This window comes from Bos indicus, chromosome 10 (genome assembly GCF_029378745.1).
Source record: "Bos indicus isolate NIAB-ARS_2022 breed Sahiwal x Tharparkar chromosome 10, NIAB-ARS_B.indTharparkar_mat_pri_1.0, whole genome shotgun sequence".
Classification (NCBI taxonomy): domain Eukaryota; kingdom Metazoa; phylum Chordata; class Mammalia; order Artiodactyla; family Bovidae; genus Bos; species Bos indicus.
This window is the reverse complement of record NC_091769.1, coordinates 100020259-100037395: the sequence shown is the minus strand read 5'-3', so window position 1 is coordinate 100037395 and position 17137 is coordinate 100020259. Positions and strand designations below refer to the sequence as shown.

At 45.0% G+C, this 17137-nt stretch overlaps 1 protein-coding gene across 14 annotated transcripts in view; it reads right to left on the bottom strand.

Moving 5' to 3' along the window:
- Nucleotides 1–17137, bottom strand: part of ZC3H14 (zinc finger CCCH-type containing 14) — a 41834-nt gene that overhangs the window by 3155 nt on the left and 21542 nt on the right. For 6 of the 14 annotated variants that reach the window (XM_070797992.1, XM_070797993.1, XM_070797997.1 and 3 more), the window contains 3 exons: nucleotides 11562–11636; nucleotides 5081–5240; nucleotides 4106–4338 (listed from right to left, as the gene is read on the bottom strand). The exons of 2 other annotated variants lie outside the window; for them this stretch is intronic. In XM_070797992.1, the coding sequence (XP_070654093.1) occupies nucleotides 4106–4338; nucleotides 5081–5240; nucleotides 11562–11636 (468 nt within the window). Of the gene's footprint in view, nucleotides 1–4105; nucleotides 4339–5080; nucleotides 5241–11561; nucleotides 11637–13127; nucleotides 16550–17137 lie in introns of those variants that run through there. 6 more of the 14 variants (XM_070797998.1, XM_070797999.1, XM_070798004.1 and 3 more) reach the window with 3 other exon arrangements.

Sequence of the window (17137 nt, the reverse complement as noted above, 5' to 3'; positions counted from 1 at the left end):
CGTGACCCCTTTAGTAAACTTCCCTCAACACCCAGTCTTAGAGCCTTACGTTCCATGTCTACAGTAACACGAAACAAATGAGTCCAAATAATACAACTAGAATCTTAGAAAGATTACTAGGATGTAGACTAGTGTTCTCAACGGGAAGAGGAAAGCGGACAGGGACGCTCAACAAGAGTCAGTTCTCCCTGAAGAACTCCAATTCTCAGAATTATTTCAGCTGAATGAAGATTAAAAGAGAAAAGAGTGTCAACTAGGGAACCAATAAAATGAAATGGGAACTGGAAACACGAGGAGATAAAAGCGTGCACGAATTCTCATGTTCAGGTCAGGACAGTCAGTGTCTACAAACAAGTGTCCCCACTCGCCGAGGCATGCGCAGTTTTCTAGGTACAGGTGATAAATTCACATCAATGGACAAAGGAAGGCAAAGATTCTGCCCAAAGCGTCACAAATGTCCTAGGACCTAGAGGGGCCCAGAGGATCACTTAACAGATCAGCGTGAGGCTGTCCAGATGTGAGGTGACGATGGAAGAAAGCCTCACGGAGGAAACCTGCTCAGAAGAGCGGTGGGGAGAGCACACGTGTGACCCCGAGGTGCTGCTCAGCACCACCCCTCCCGGGCGCGTCAAACGACACCCTCAACGACGCCGATGTCAGCAAACGGTACTCGTGCCACCAGACTGCGCCCGACTCAGGAAGCAAACACCTTTTCGTCTGGGATCTAAACTCTACTCTGTTTTTGGGCTGAGCTGTGCGGCATGTAGGATCTCCACTCCCCGATCAGGGAGGGAACCCAGGCCCCTGCAGTGGGAGCTGGGAGTCCTAACGACTGGACGGTCAGTGAAGTCCCCTATGCCATCTAATTTTTAAATGACAGCAACTAACTGAAACTTAAAACACAGAATAAACCAAGTAACACCTGAAGACCATAATGAGATGCCAGCTACTGATCCGACACCCTAGGAAAAAAACCCAAGGGTCTTACTAACAAATTTCTCATTCATGTTTATGAGAGCAAACAGCACTTCAACCACACCACCGAGTCCTCCTGCAGCTCAAACCTGGCTCTGTCGCTGACCGGCTGAGCTAGACACCCTGGGCGTGTGCTCCAATATCTCCGAACTCCTGTTTCCTCATCTAAACCAAGAGAAACTGTCTTCCTTAGAGCTTTGTGATTCCATGGAAACAAGAACGTAGCACAGGCAATCGATCAAAGGCAGTTCCACAGCCAGTTTAAGGAGTACTTCCTGCTCCAGCGCGCCCACCTCCATCTTCAAGAACGAGAACACGGCACAGAGCCTGGCCCTGAAGCCTACCACGAGCACCCCCAGACTGCCAAGACTGCGCCCACGTGCCTTTAAACTCAGTGAAGGTCATTATCTAGCTCCAGGATAGAAAAGTATCCTTAGTCTCAAATTACGATAGTCTGGAAGGAAGGGTTTTCTCCAATTATTAATTTTTTTTTTTGATGTGTAATTCCTGCAGAGAAAATGTGTTTCACCTTCCCCTCCTAAAGAACATGCTTTAAACTCTGGCATATACATGAGAACCCAGACATTAAGAGAATACCCAAGAGCAGGGTGTTCTGGAAACGGAGTAAAGTAGCTCCTGACAGCTCTCAGGAGCAACACTAAGAAGTTAGACACTGGACAAGGACAGTATCTTTCTGACAAAAAAATGTCATACATACACAAAGTTCAGAAGATGGCGGAGGAAGAGGACGGGGAGACCACTTTCTCCCCCACAGATTTGTCAAAATAACATTTAAATGCTGAGCAAATCCATAAAACAACTTCTGAATGCCGGCAGAGGACAGTATGCACCCAGAAAGGCAGCCCAGTGTCTTCGAAAGGAGATGTTTTATCAACGGTGCTGTGCAGATGGAGAAGTCTTGAAACTACTGTAAAAATAAGACTTAAAACCAGAAGCAGGAGGCTTAAGTCCAAATCCTGAGAACACCAGAGAACTCCTGACTCCAGGGAACATGAATCAACAGGAGCTCATCAAACGCCTCCACACCTACACTGAAACCAAGCACCACCCAAGGGCCAACAAGTTCCAGAGCAAGACATACCACGCAAATTCTCCAGCAACACAGGAACACAGCCCTGAGCGCCAATATACAGGCTGCCCAAAGGGACTCCAAACCCACTGACATCTCATAACTCATTACTGGACACTTCATTGCACTCCAGAGGGAAGAAATCCAGCTCCACCCACCAGAACACCCACACAAGCTTCCCTAACCAGGAAACCTTGACAAGCCACCCGTACAACCCCACCCACAGTGAGGAAACGCCACAAAGTTCACAACTCTGGTTTTCTCTAACGTTTACTTCATAAGCTATGAACACTCTTCCTGTTTAAGTTTTAAGAGGCAAATTCACTTTTTATCGCAAAGTATAAAATCTGGGCTGCCGTGAAAGGCCAGCCAGGGTGGCTTAAAACAGCCGCTGCGATTGGTGGCATCCTTGAAACACTGGACAGGAAAGCAACTACCGAGTGTCAAACCCCCACCCGGGCGGGCAGAGCAGGCCGGACGAGAGCCTCCTGATGGGGCCTTCTCGGCCTCCCTGCGTCCTCCGCCACAGAGCTCTGCCTTTGAGCAGGAGCGAGAAACTGAGAGGCCCGGGTCAAAGCCGTGAAGGCAGCGCCCCATCACAGGCGTCTCCGTGACGGCCACAGCACCGCGCAGCCTGAGGAACAGCTTCCGCTACCCAGAGGGTCACTGCTGTGGCGCATACACCAATAAAGCTGCACACGCATGTCTACGTTTAAACCAAATTAGACCTGAAACTGCATTTCTCGCGTGGCTCAGGGGTAAAGAATCCACGTGCCAGTGCAGGAGACGCCAGTTCCATCCCTGGGTCGGGAAGATCCCCTGGAGGAGGGCATGGCAACCCACTCCAGTATTCTTGCCTAGAGAATCCTATGGACAGAGGAGCCAGGGGGGCTACAGTCCGTGGGGTCACAAAGAGTCAGATGCGACTTGGCAACTAAACAAGACCCTAAGGTACCAAAAATTAAACTACCAAACTGAAATCCAAAGTACTAAAACACTGAAATCTTCTCATATTTTAAACAAAATATACGGGGTCAAGAAATCTGAACTGCCTGACTACTGCAGTTATCACCTCTGTTATTAACACGTACAATTTTTCTTCCTTTGAAAGAAAAGTCAAGATTTTATAACTCACTCCACCAATCAGAACTGATTCACAGCACTCCACTTTGTTCAAGATAGCAGCAATATGTCCTTTGCTCACTGACGATCTCCCCCTAAAGGCTATTTTTAGTGACTAAAAAAGGTATTTAATACATTTTCGTATCTCTAACAAGAAGAGGATTACTGTGGGAAAATTTCAGAACCCATTATTGCTTTTTCTTTGAGGCTCTTCATATTTAATATTCAGTAATTGTCTCTCTGGTTTACCAATGAAGGTGTTCCTAAAATCTTTGTAAGCTGTGAGGAATATGACTGGTATTCACTATCAAGAATGAAAATGCTCAAGGCACTGCACTGGCCACTGATTCCAGTGAGAGAAGCACTGCTAAGAAGTGTCCATCTGCCTAAAATCATGTCACCATTTGAACTGAGTTCATCTCTACTACAATGTTTCTATATTAATTTAAACAAGGTTTTTTCCTAAACCTCCAAGAAGTACTTTGAAGTATCAGATAAGAAACTCCTTTCAAGGGAATTTCACTGAAGTAGAAATAACATCAAAATCCAAATAGAGTTTTCTGTCCAGTTAATTACTAATTACAAGAGTAACCAACTGCTGCTGGTTCAAGAGGAACATAACAAATACAGTTTCTAAATGGGAAAAAAGGATAAACAAGGCACCAAGCAAGAATCCATCCTTTAACAAGCATCGTGGAGAGGCATTTGTCGGCCTCCAAGGTGGAACTCCGCTTTGGCATACACAGAGGACAAACAGTTTCAAATTCAATTGGCCATTTAGTCTGAAGAAGTATACAGGCCACCACCAAGTTACGATTAAAAGACCTCCAACCAACATTCATTCGAGGTAGAGACACATGGCAAAGACGTCCTTCGTGACGCCGGCACCCTGAGAGGGCGGGCTGAGCCCCCACACACCGTTTGCAAAGCTACCATCTGGGTCCTCAAGCTGCCTGCTCAGCACGCGCGACCGCTGCGGGTGGAGGAGGCCCGCGAGGCCCCCGTGTGAGGCTGCAGGGTGCTGTGCGGGTCTCATTCCTTCAGAGCACATGTCCTCCTCTTGATCTGACATGTATCCTGGGGGGCTGGGGACACCGTCCAGCGTCACTATAAACTTGGGACTCGCAGGTTTATCTGGTTGTACAAGATCTCTGCCAGACAGATAGAAAATACCACAGAATTAGGGAAACGCACAAAAAGCCGAGCCTCCTACAGCGCTCTTCAAAAAACTACCACTGCCCTGACTGGTCTGCAGTTTCTTCACTAACAAACAAGCCTTGACAGGACTCCCAGGGACGGCTAGCAGATTCCTGCTCACGCACGATGACTAGGGCCAATCTCTGTGGCGTCGGCACCAGCCCTTCAGGCTGCCCTCAGGGCGCTCTCCCTCAGCCCTGACCCCGGCACCCACTGGACCTTCACAGGGTCATGTGGAAACAAATGGAGAAGTCAGCATCTATGCTCAGAACACAAGAGCCAGCCGTTCTGTACACACTAAGTTTATTAACTCTACGTTTGTTTCCTTACAGAACATTCAGTCCATTATCTATAGCGATAATCACCCCAACCCAATCTGCTAACTCTCTGACTGAGATGTCCTAATTCTTATCATCTGGCTTTTAAAATTTCATTTCCTGGATGTGCATAAAGAAAATAATCTTATTAAAAGAGCTAAATCATATACTGACTTACTTGTATGGTAACAGATTTCTGAATAAGAAAGATGAACTGAAATTTTTGAGAACTGGGTGTGCCTTATGACACACGGCCTAACTTCTCAGTCAACACAGCATCTACACTGGGGCCAGGACGGGCAGGAGGGGGCTGGGCGCTGGCGGTTAACTTCCACTGTCTATCAACACACGTGAGCTACAAAGCAAAGAGGCCATCTACCGTGTCTGCACAAGGTGTCCCGAGCGGGCCTGAAGGGCGTCTGCAGTCTCCATCCCCGACGCCTGGCTCGCTGCCACTACGAGCTCCTCACACAGCTTTGGCTTCTTCAGAATAAATGATCTTGTGTCTGCATGGACCATGGATTCCATGTCATAGTAATCTGAGCCAAAGAAATTGGCCACAAATGTTTACTTCTGAATTTATCTTGCATTCCCAACATCACACATGTGAGAAGAATGTCAATCCTTTATATATTTGTAATTATTTTAAAGGAAAATTACAATGGTTCAACTTAGGAATAAGGCTGCAATTCTATGCCAAACATCTTTTCAAAGAAGTCAAGCATTCCTTTGCTCATACAGCGTATTACCAAGGCATTCTAATGAACTTCCTGCCTACAGATAGAAGAAAGGTTCTTCCATGAGGTACCTAATGGGATATTAGTAACAATATAAAGTACAACAATATTTTCTATAAACAAAGAATACAGACTCCTAATGTGCCCTAGAATCATGATACAAAGGCTATTTTTAAAAAACTCTTTAAAATCTGTTTTGCTCATTTTGCACACTTATGGAACAGAGCACACCCGAATGAAAACAATAAAAGTGGCATAGTTTCTGCCTGGTTGAAGACAGACTACTTTGAAAAAGAATTTTAAGATGAATAGACATCGATAAAAATACAGCAAGGATAACACTGAACTTTAATGCGAGCAGCCACAGATCACATCACCGACAATACAATTTTCAAGCTCAAGTACTTTATAAAATACACCAAGACCCGAGGCCCGGGACACAGACCGCCGGCACACCAGCAGGTGTCACGACCAACGTCAGGAGCAGCTCTGCTCCTCAACAGGCAACAGAGACCAAAGCTCAGAGCACGCGGATTCAGGGCCACTCGTTAAGTAAAACGGAAACCTAAGAGCACTGTGCGAGCTACGCCAAGAAAAAGCAGAGAAACAGAGGGACCCCAGTGGCAGGCTGAACAGACTGAATAGCAAGAAGGCTTGAGGCCTAAAGGGTCTTCTATGTGCCCCCGTGCCGATGAGCCTGGATTCTGGTCAAGAAGTAAGAAGTAAACCAGGGTTTCTAAGTAGTGAAGTGACATGAGCACGTTTTTTTAGAAAAACAGAAAGTGGGAGGAATGGACTGGAGCCCCAGGTCTCAGCCACGGGGCTCCTGCCCACGCCACCTTCCTCTCGCACACCTAAAGGAGGGGAGACACGTTCTACACTCACGCAGCACTAGCAGTGACAGCAGGTGCGTTTTAAACGACTGTCCCAGGAAGAGGCAACCTGCCTCCCCCTGCAAGGGCAGGAGAGACGCAGATGAGTGTAGGAGGAGGGGGAGGAGCACGATCAGGACAGGGCAGAGAGCAGACTCAACAGAGGGCAAAGACACGTTTCCAGTTCAGGCTTCTTCAGTTTGAGGTCTTTGCAGGACTCTCAGGTGTTCAGAAAGAAGTTGAAAATTCAGATTTTATTATTACGAGCGGGAAAGAAGAAAGAAACAGAGTCTCTGCTGATGGTGAGATGACAACGTGTGGTCAACTGTACATATTCAGCATGGCTATCTTCTCCCTGAGCCCTCACAGACAGCCCAGGAAGCAGATCCCTCCTGGGTTGCAGACGCCTGGTTTGCACTGAGTTCTGCTCTGGTTCACCGTGTCCGCACAGCTAGCAGACGGAGGGGCCAGGGTGCAGTCTGTGGGCTGCGGCTCCTCACCCCCCTCTTCTCCCTCTTTGAGGCACAGCAGTTCTACTAGTCTGCATCTTGGGAGAATACGGATGAGATGAAAATAATGCTCAGGGCAGGATACAGAATAAAGGTAACATTTTAAGGGGCAGGAGAGGAAGGGAACTGAAGGAGAAGGAAAAGGAACTAGTGGAAGAACAGACAGTGAAGTCCCAGAAGACAAAAGACAGAAGATGGAAGAAAACATGGGAACATCAGGGCCACACATCACAGAGTGCAGACAAGTGTGCACAGAAAACAGCTTTATTCTCGACACGAGCCTCTCGTCACCCCATCAACACTCCTGAGCACGGCCTGGGTCAGGCAGAGCAGACAGATGGCAGAGTTAGCGACACCTCCTGGGTGAGGACCACAGGCTGAATCCACACATTTGCATCCTCCTGAAACTCTAAGGCCTTACAAATAGCTGTGAAAAGAAGAGGAGTGAAAAGCAAAGGAAAAAAGGAAAGATAGAAGCATCTGAATGCAGAGTTCCAAAGAATAGCAAGGAGAGGTAAGAAAGCCTTCCTCAGTGACCAATGCAAATAGAGGAAAACAAGAGAATGAGGAAGACTTAGAGATCTCTTCATGAAAATTAGAGATACCAAGGGAACATTTCATGCAAAGATGGGCTCAATAAAGGACAGAAATGGTATGGACCTAACAGAAGCACAAGATATTAAGAAGAGGTGGCAAGAATACACAGAACTGTACAAAAAAGAGCTTTACGACCCAGATAATCACAATGGTGTGATCACTCACCTAGAGCCAGACATCCTGGAATGTGAAGTCAAGTGGGCCTTAGAAAGCATCACTACAAACAAAGCTAGTGGAGGTGATGGAATTCCAGTTGAGCTATTTCAAATCCTGAAAGATGATGCTATGAAAGTACTGCACTCAATATGCCAGCAAATTTGGAAAACTCAGCAGTGGCCACAGGACTGGGAAAGGTCAGTTTTCATTCCAATCCCAAAGAAAGGCAATGCCAAAGAATGCTCAAACTACCACACAATTGCACTCATCTCACACGCTAGTAAAGTAATGCTCAAAATTCTCCAAGCCAGGCTTCAGCAGTACGTGAAACCGTGAACTTCCAGATGTTCCAGCTGGTTTTAGAAAAGGCAGAGGAACCAGAGATCAAATTGCCAGCATCCACTGGATCATGGAAAAAGCAAGAGAGTTCCAGAAAAACATCTATTTCTGCTTTATTGACTGTGCCAAAGCCTTTGACTGTGTGGATCACAATCAACTGTGGAAAATTCTGAAAGAGATGGGAATACCAGACCACCTGACCTGCCCTTTGAGAAATCTATATGCAGGTCAGGGAGCAACAGTTAGAACTGGACATGGAACAATAGACTGGTTCCAAATAGGAAAAGGAGTACGTCAAGGCTGTATATTGTCACCCTGCTTATTTAACTGCTATGCAGAGTACATCATGAGAAACGCTGGGCTGGAAGAAGCACAAGCTGGAATCAAGATTGCTGGGAGAAATATCAATAACCTCAGATATGCAGATGACACCACCCTTATGGCAAAAAGTGAAGAGGAACTAAAAAGCCTCTTGATGAAAGTGAAAGTGGAGAGTGAAAAAGTTGGCTTAAAGCTCAACATTCAGAAAATGAAGATCATGGCACCTGGTCCCATCACTTCATGGCAGATAGATGGGAAACAGTGGAAACAGTGTCAGACACTATTTTGGGGGGCTCCAAAATCATTGCAGATGGTGATTGCAGCCATGAAATTAAAAGACGCTTAATCCTTGGAAGGAAAGTTATGACCAACCTAGACAGCCTATTCAAAAGCAGAGACATTACTCTGCCAACAAAGGTCCATCTAGTCAAGGCTATGGTTTTTCCAGTGGTCATGTATGAATGTGAGAGTTGGACTGTGAAGACAGCTGAGCGCCGAAGAGCTGATGCTTTTGAACTGTGGTGTTGGAGAAGCCTCTTGAGAGTCCCTTGGACTGCAAGGAGATCCAACCAGTCCATTCTAAAGGAGATCAGTCCTGGTTATTCATTGGAAGGACTGATACTGAAGCTGAAACTCCAATACTTTGGCCACCTCATGCGAAGAGTTGACTCATTGGAAAAGACCCTGATTCTGGGAGGGATTGGAGGCAGGAGGAGAAGGGGATGACAGAGGATGAAATGGTTGGATGGCATCACCAACTCGATGGACATGAGTTTGAGTGAACTCTGGGAGTTGGTGATGGACAGGGAGGCCTGGTGTGCTACAATTCATGGGATCGCAAAGAGTCGGACATGACTGAGCGACTGAACTGAACTGAAACTCTAATAAAATGTCAGTAAAGGGTTAAATTAAAAAACAAAAAACACCTCACAAAGAAAATAATTGTAAAAGAAGAGATAACCAGGGACTGTCCTGATGTTCCAGTGGTTAAGAGTCTACACGTCAACTGCAGTGGGTACATGGTATGTCGGGGGCAATAAGCACATTTTAAAAGGGGAAAACTTAGTAGATCTCTAAAAGCTGAGTCTTCAACTAACAATGAATAATATGGATCCCAAGCTTCTTCCGAGGCCAAGAAGTGGGCAGCACAGGGGGCCTGGGCAGGGGCTGGGAGAAGGCAGGGCACAGCAGAAGCAGGTTCAAGGGTCCATCCAGAAGCAGGTAGCTCTCCCTAAACTCTATGTATCCGTTTTCTTTTCTGTGATCCTTACCACAGCTATTCCCCTACTGCGACCCTTGAAGACACTTGGAATTACTGGAAATATGCTTTCCTGTTGATCATTGCTCAAGAGGCTTACGGATGAAGCATCATGGTCTGACAGAAAAGGTGCAAAATTAACTCAATGCATACTATTAAAACTGTAAAAAGCAGTTAGATTTCCTGATAATCTTTGACCACTTCTCCCCTGGAGCAAAGTGGAGCTTTAGACTCCTGAAAAGGTAAAAACAGAGGGTTTCTAGACTAATGAATGCCAGCCATGTTGAAAGAAGTACTGTTCTGAAAACTGTGTGTGTGTGTGTGTGTGTGTGTGTGTGTGTGTGTGTGTGTGTGTGTGTGTGTAGTAAACATTACACAGAAGTTAATGTTGAGGTGCCTACCTCAGTTCTGTCCCCACTGAGCTCCCAGAACCTGAAAACTGTGTGTGTGTGTGTGTGTGTGTGTGTGTGTGTGTGTGTGTGTGTGTGTGTGTGTGTGTGTGTGTGTGTGTGTGTGTGTGTAGTAAACATTACACAGAAGTTAATGTTGAGGTGCCTACCTCAGTTCTGTCCCCACTGAGCTCCCAGAACCCTGGCACCCAATCCACTTCTTGAACCATCTTTCTCTGGAAAAGCTGACCAACCTAAAAGACTCAAAGACACAGACATCACAGCACCGCCAAAGCAGACAGGCCGGACAAGCCACTCTTTTACTGCAGGACCTGCATTCAGAAGTCAAAAGTCCCTTACCTCATCCTCTAATTAATGAACCCAAAAGGCCAATCAGCTTAAGCACCCTGCTCTTAAATTACAAGTTAAGCAAGGATCCTCAGACACCTGAGAACCTCTATCGTGAAAGACAGTGATCAAAACAAACCACCTGGAGAAAACAAGACCAAGAACGGCGGGGAGAAAATGTCCAAAACCACCTTTCGTATCTTCAGAGAAGTAAGAAGGCACCGAGGACATGAAATAAAGCCAGGGTGTTAATAAAACAAAGGGATACGCAGAAACAAAAGGGCTCTCAGAAACAACAGAAAGCGGGAGGCAGGCAATGGCTGTGCTCACACGTAAGCCTTGGAGAGCGGCTTGATGCAGACAGAATACGCACTGTGGACGGAAGTAAGCGAAGGAGACACGAGATGCGCAAGTGCCGACGGTGCCAATAACACACCGACCGCAGCTACCACACATTGTGAATGAAAGTACTTACACAGAAGCAGGATGGAATGCTGGGAAATGAGGGCAAAATCAAGGATGCAGTGTATCTCAACACTCTGACGGACAGAAGGGAGAAACCAGAGAGAGGGAGAGATCAAAGTCACAGAAGGGTGTCAACACCAAAGTATTTGCCAACTGGGTATGATGTGGCATCTGGGTAGAAGGTAATCCTTGGAGAGAATAAGCACACCTTTCTGAGCAGGCCAGGAAGGGTAAGGGAATATCGTTGTTGACTGTGGAGTCCTGAACACAGGTGAGGAAAATTCAGTAGGAGTCGACACGGAGTAGTCGAGGAACCAGAGCTTCCAACAACGGTCCCACCAGACATAAATCAGGTGCTCACCACGGTCCTGCGGTAGCCCGTGGGATGTGCCTATGTGTGCTGGGGGTCAGGGAGACAGGCAAACAAGTTACAGCAGCTCTCAGAATGATAAGCTCTGGGTAAACACCTGGCCACAACATTTCTAACACGAAATCAAAGTGAGAATAAGGTTTAACAGGCCAGAGGACACTAAAGCAGCTCAGAGCAATGGAGAAAGTTCAATGGAAAGCAGGGTAAGGATTCAAGAGGTCCCTAAAGCAGAGGCATGAACAGCCAACGGTTTCCAGGGACCGGGGTGAGATGGTGTCAGAGGAAACAAGTTTCTGTGTGAGGTGAACAATGTAAACACCACTCAGCATGAAGAAAACGCAGGTCCCGACTCCTGGCCCTAAAATATTTTCACAGATCTTAATGTAGCATCTTAGGGCACGGTCTAAGAGACACAGGATACATTAAATGAGGTGTAAGGAATGGAAACAGCAACTGAAAAATGCTAGATTACAAATGGAAATTTAATATTAGCACCAACCTTGACTGATCTGCAGAGTTTCTGCCATTACGGGGTCAATTTGCAATCGGGATAACAACTGCCTCTGTTGAGTTCCTAGAACATAAATTTTAAAACTTCACTATGCTTAAAAAAAACAAACAATAGCAGCTCATGTGCTTCCCAGGAATTAAGACCAAAATAATCTTTCTGGGTTCCTAATTGAAAGTCTTTAAAATAACTTAAAGCTTCCACAATACAATTTAATAATAATCCTAGACCAAACGTCTGTAAGACAAAAACCTGTACTCAGGTTAAACCAAAAATGACCACGGTTCTCCCTGTCTGGAAGCTGGTTTCCTTGGACTGGAGAGAAGCACAGTGATGAAGGCAAAGGGCTGCAGAAGCCAGCGGGGCAGCTGCCTGGGCCCTCGGCTGGCTCCCGGGGAGACGGGCGACAGCCGGCGGCAAGATCCCCGCGAGGAGGTCTCCCTCTGCTGCTGGGCTCTCAGCGGGTAAGGCAGCCCCCACCGCAGAACAGAGTTCCCAAAGGACACACTGAGGCTCGGACGGGCAGAGAGCAGCACACAGGGAAGGAGACACTCAGAGCGCTGCAGCCCAGGCCCTCTACCACAGAACGCGGGACAAGCACTTAGCGATCCTGCAAGAAAGACACACAGCTCGAGCATTATTTCTTAAATGGATTCACAATTTTCTCAGTTACACTGCAAAACAAAACAGAGATATAGAACTGATTTTTCTATCTTCAAGTTGAGGTTTGCGAGGGCGTCATACTTCTCCGAACACCCCAGCCTAGCAGATACTCGGTCCTCACTTGTTGATTTAGAAGCCAAACAGTACGGTGTAGGAAGGGACGCAGTTGACAGGGTTCTAAACACTACTGAAGTATCAGTGAGAGCGTGCATGCTGCTGCTTAGTAAACCTACTGCATCAGTTTCACAAGGACAGTTTACTCACTCAGTGCAAGCATGTTAAGTTGGCAGCTGCTTACCAACTATCATGTTTCATTAAGAGGTTTTTAAAAAAGTTTAAAATTTGCCAAATTGTTATCTGCTATTTTCTTTTAAATATGAGTTACACTACATTACTCCCTAATGATGTGCCCTACTCCCCAGAATAAGTTAATTTCTTCCAAAATTACCATGGTTGAAAATCCAGTAAATCCTCAGGAGCTGACCCGAAACAGATACTTAGCCAAGTTGTATTCCTGAAGGGCTGCCTGGGAAACTGACATGTGATTAGGTTACAGGGAGTATGCTCTTCCAATTCAAATACTAACAGGTCTCTTTAGCATAAACAGTGAACAGTGACAGAATTATACATTTTAAAGTAATTTCACCAAATAGATAGATGAAAGACCACCATTCTCTCACATTTCAAGTTTTGTTTCACCTCTCTAACCTTTTCAAAACATCATTTTTAGAGATCCACGAAAAAGGATGGAATTCTAAAGTCTAGGTTTCTAAGACAAATCATGTACAAGATTTTGTCATTAAAGGTCCACGAAAAATTCAAGTTCTCTGTGACCTGCTGCCTCCATATGAAAGCGACAGTCAAGTTACCCAATACCACATTCTAAAAATTTACCTTTCTCAATGTTTCTAAGGAAACCAATTATTTTTACATCAGTAGTCCTTGACTGTGATGCAAAATCTACTTCCTCCTGCAGATCTTCAAACTGTCTGCTGCCTTCAGACGTTGAATACTCATTCATTTTAACCTCCAAAGATGAAATTTTTGCTTCATTCTGTGACACTCTAACATTAAGATCAAACAGATTTGCTTCCACTGTCAAAACTGCTGCTTTCATCCCTTTAATTTCATTGATATCAGTTGATATTTTCCTTAAAAGATGGGAAATACTGTCTAGCTCATTCAGTGAACAAGAGGAACTTGTTACTGAACCTAAGTCAACTGGCCCAGGTGAAAAGAAAATTGGTAAAGATGGTGATGGAAACCTTGATGACATTTTCATAAAATTCTCTCTCCTTAATATTTGGTAATTTTTCTTTCACAGCTCACTAAGCTTTCATCAAAAGTAAAAGCAATCATTAAGGCTGTGACTTTAAGAAGTATTAAACCATCAGTAACCTTTTAAAACCTGTAATTGAAAAGACAGGATTGTACATTTCTGGAGTCAGAACTCAAAGTAAATCTGAAAATGCTCAACAAACCAGACCCAATTTTCTCTCTGCTTCAACCGAGAAGCCTTAACACACGGCCCCCTGTATCCTGTAAGTCTTACTTACAGCTCCTCTCCAAACAACAGACCCTATTATTACACAGGAAACAACTCTGGCTTGTGATTGGCTGGAAGCAGACACACGACACACCAAGAATTTTCTATTATTTACCTCATATGAAAAGGGCCACTGAAGACCTGAGGCATAAATAAGCAATATAACATAAAGTACTTTATACCTGAATATGACGTGAACTTAATGTACTTTTGCTCATCAATGTACCTGTAACTGTCAAGCTTCGCATTATTTTTAAATTGTTTTATCTAGTATTTTGAATTTCATTTCCCCTTGAAAATAGTAATAGGACACTATTTGGAAGCTAACTGGACCTTTGATCACACCCATGTGTCTCTAATGAGACACAAACCTTATTAAAAATGGTGGTGATGATGGAATTCAACTGTACTGATATGAGACCTGGTGGAAATTTAAAGACAGAGACAATGAGGATTTGGCCTTGGTTTGCTGCTACATAATTATTACATAGGTGACTTTTCGCCATTCTGTGGGTTGCCTTTTTCTTGATAGTTATCTTTTGAAGCACAGACGCTTTGAACTTCGATAAAGCCCAACTTCACCTATTTTTTCTTTAGCTGTATGTGCTGCTGGTGCCACATACAAGAAACCACTGTCTAGTCCGACTTCACTTAGTTATACCAAACTCTTTCTCCTAAGAGTGTTGTCATTTTAGTTCTTACACTTATGCATCTGATCCATTTTGAGTTAATTTTCATATATGGTGCAGGGTAAGGATCCAACTTTATTCTTTCGCATGTGGCTATCCAGTTCTCGAGCATCATTTGTTGAAAAGACTTCCTTCCCCAATAAACAGTCTTTACATCCTTGTCAAAATACAACAGATCACAAGCACACCGGTTCATTTCTGGATTCTCACCCCGATTCGACCGATTTATATGTACACCCTTATGCCAGTGCCAGGAGATGGCATAGCTGCAGCTCTGCAGTAAGTTTTGAAAATGGAAAATGTAAGTCCTCTAATTTTATTATTTTTCAATAGTTATGGCTATTCCAAGTCCTTTCCCCTTCTATGTAAATTTCAGAATCAGCCTGCATCTTCTGGAAAAAAGCCAGCAGAAATTTTTAACAAAGACTGAGTTGAATCCAAGATCTATTTGGGGAGTATCATCATCTTAACAAAATTAAAGCCCTCCGATCCAAGAGAATGTCTGCTGCATTCAGAGAATGCATCAGAGTATATCTCTCCATGGCTATAGTTTGAGAAAGGTTTTTACTTTGTTTTACTCACTAAGCCAACAAATAAGCTGTGCAAAATATGATGATGCAAGATGGTGAACACGACTCCCCACAGCCCCTCCAAAAGAATTTGTATAAAGAACTGCAGCCTTTGGCTTCCCTGTAACAGAATAAAGAAAAAGTACTGACATTTATATAAGAATCTTTATTTACTTCTTCATTCTTACCTGTAAACTAACCTAAATCTTCAAAATCTTTATACAGAAAATAATTTTCAAAGTTAACAAGGCTTTGGAGCCACATGGAATTCCTCAGGAGCGCCAGCTAACGGTGGTGGCGTGGCACCCCCTGGGCCCGGCACCGCCTGCACGTCAGGGGCCACTGGAGGGCAGCAGACATTGCTGCAGTGAGAGAAGCAGGGGGGTGTCAGGGGATGGGTCACAAAGAAACAGGTGCCCAAAAGGAGCCCCCTGGAGGCTTCCTGCTCACCCATGCGTGCCCAGCTCAACTTCAGAATGCAAAGTAAGCAACGATCCTTCCACAGACTCCAATGTAAATATTCATCAACAGAGAAAGTTCACATATTCTTGGGAAATCAGAACTCAAGAAAGGTTAAGGTCAGCGAGTGAGTGGCAGAGCCTGGTTTAACACCCTAGCAGTCTATCTCCCTGAGCCCCTACTCATAACCTCTGTATTATGACACTTCTATGATACAGTAAATGGAACAAAACGCATTACAAAGAAAACCCATGTGGTATAACTCTTTTTATACATATGTGTATGTGTGTACAGAAATACACTTAGAGTTCTGCTCTGCCCAGAAAGGATGGATATGTACAAACAGATTTTTAAAAACACTAAGACTGCAGACGCACACCTGCTGCAAGTGTGGCGCTTACTCTGCAGAAGGCGGTGGGCAGGACGGAGGGGGGACTTTCCCTGTTTTCTCTGAATACAAAAACTCCTTTTTACCAGGAGTCTTCACAGTGATTCCAGTTCAACATGATATACATTAAGTATATACATTTATAGCCTCTCCTTCTGGAGAGTCCATAAAAATGAAGTAAAGAACGTGAAAATGGCGCAAATTCTTACCAACATATAGCAGTAGATTTCAAATTGGGTTTCCAAGACAATAATCCACTTCCTCCACGAAGGTGGAGAAAGGAAATCAGAAATTCTATTATATTAAAAATATTTTTTATCTCGATACTCCTTAGAACTCTGTTTTTACATGTTCCTACATATCAATAATAGCATTTGAGTGTGTGTATATAAACGAAATACATACATTGAGTGTACAGACTGAAAAATGACTTTAGCATTGTGTGGTTAGGGAGCAGATTATAGCAGGTGAGATTTCAACCACTTCTGGAAAACAGAACACACACACATGAATACTGGCTGAGGCCCAGCAGAAGAGCCATAGACAAGGCACTGGGAGAGCTGCAAGCGCGGCAGCAGCGACACACCCACGAAGGCAACAAACGTCTACTCAGCTGCTACCTCATGCCAGCCGTGTTCTGGGTGCTCAGTAACAGCAACAAACCACACACACACACACAGAGCAACAAACCACACACACACACCCCCCCCCCCAACAAACCACACACACACACACACACCCCCCCCAACAAACCACACACACACACACACACACCCCTCCCCCGGCCCTTGCCAAAGAGCTTCCACTGAGGTGGTGAGGGGAAGATGAGCCTCAAAAACAAATATATTTTATGTTCCTGATATTTAAAGTCCCAAATCTGGATTAAAAAAAGATGGCAGTTAAGTGCTACAGAGGAAAAAAGTTTTAGGAAAGTGGATTAGGGAGAATGGGGCTGGGAGCCTAAGGAAGGCCTCAGAGATGAGCAAGCTTACAGACGACAGGAAGCAAACATTCCCAGAAGAGGGCAAAAGCAGCTCACACATGCTCTTCTCTGAATGCTCCGAAAGAGAAACACACCAAGCAGGTCTGGGGAAGAGCAAGAGGAACAGAATGGGGGGCCTGGCAGGGTAGGTGATGAGATCGGGGAGGGCTTTTGTCCTTGGGAGCATAACAGGGAGTCAACAGAGGGTTCTGAGCAAGGGTGTGCTGGGATCCAACTCACAGTTTAAAAGGATCCCTCTCTGCTGTGCGAA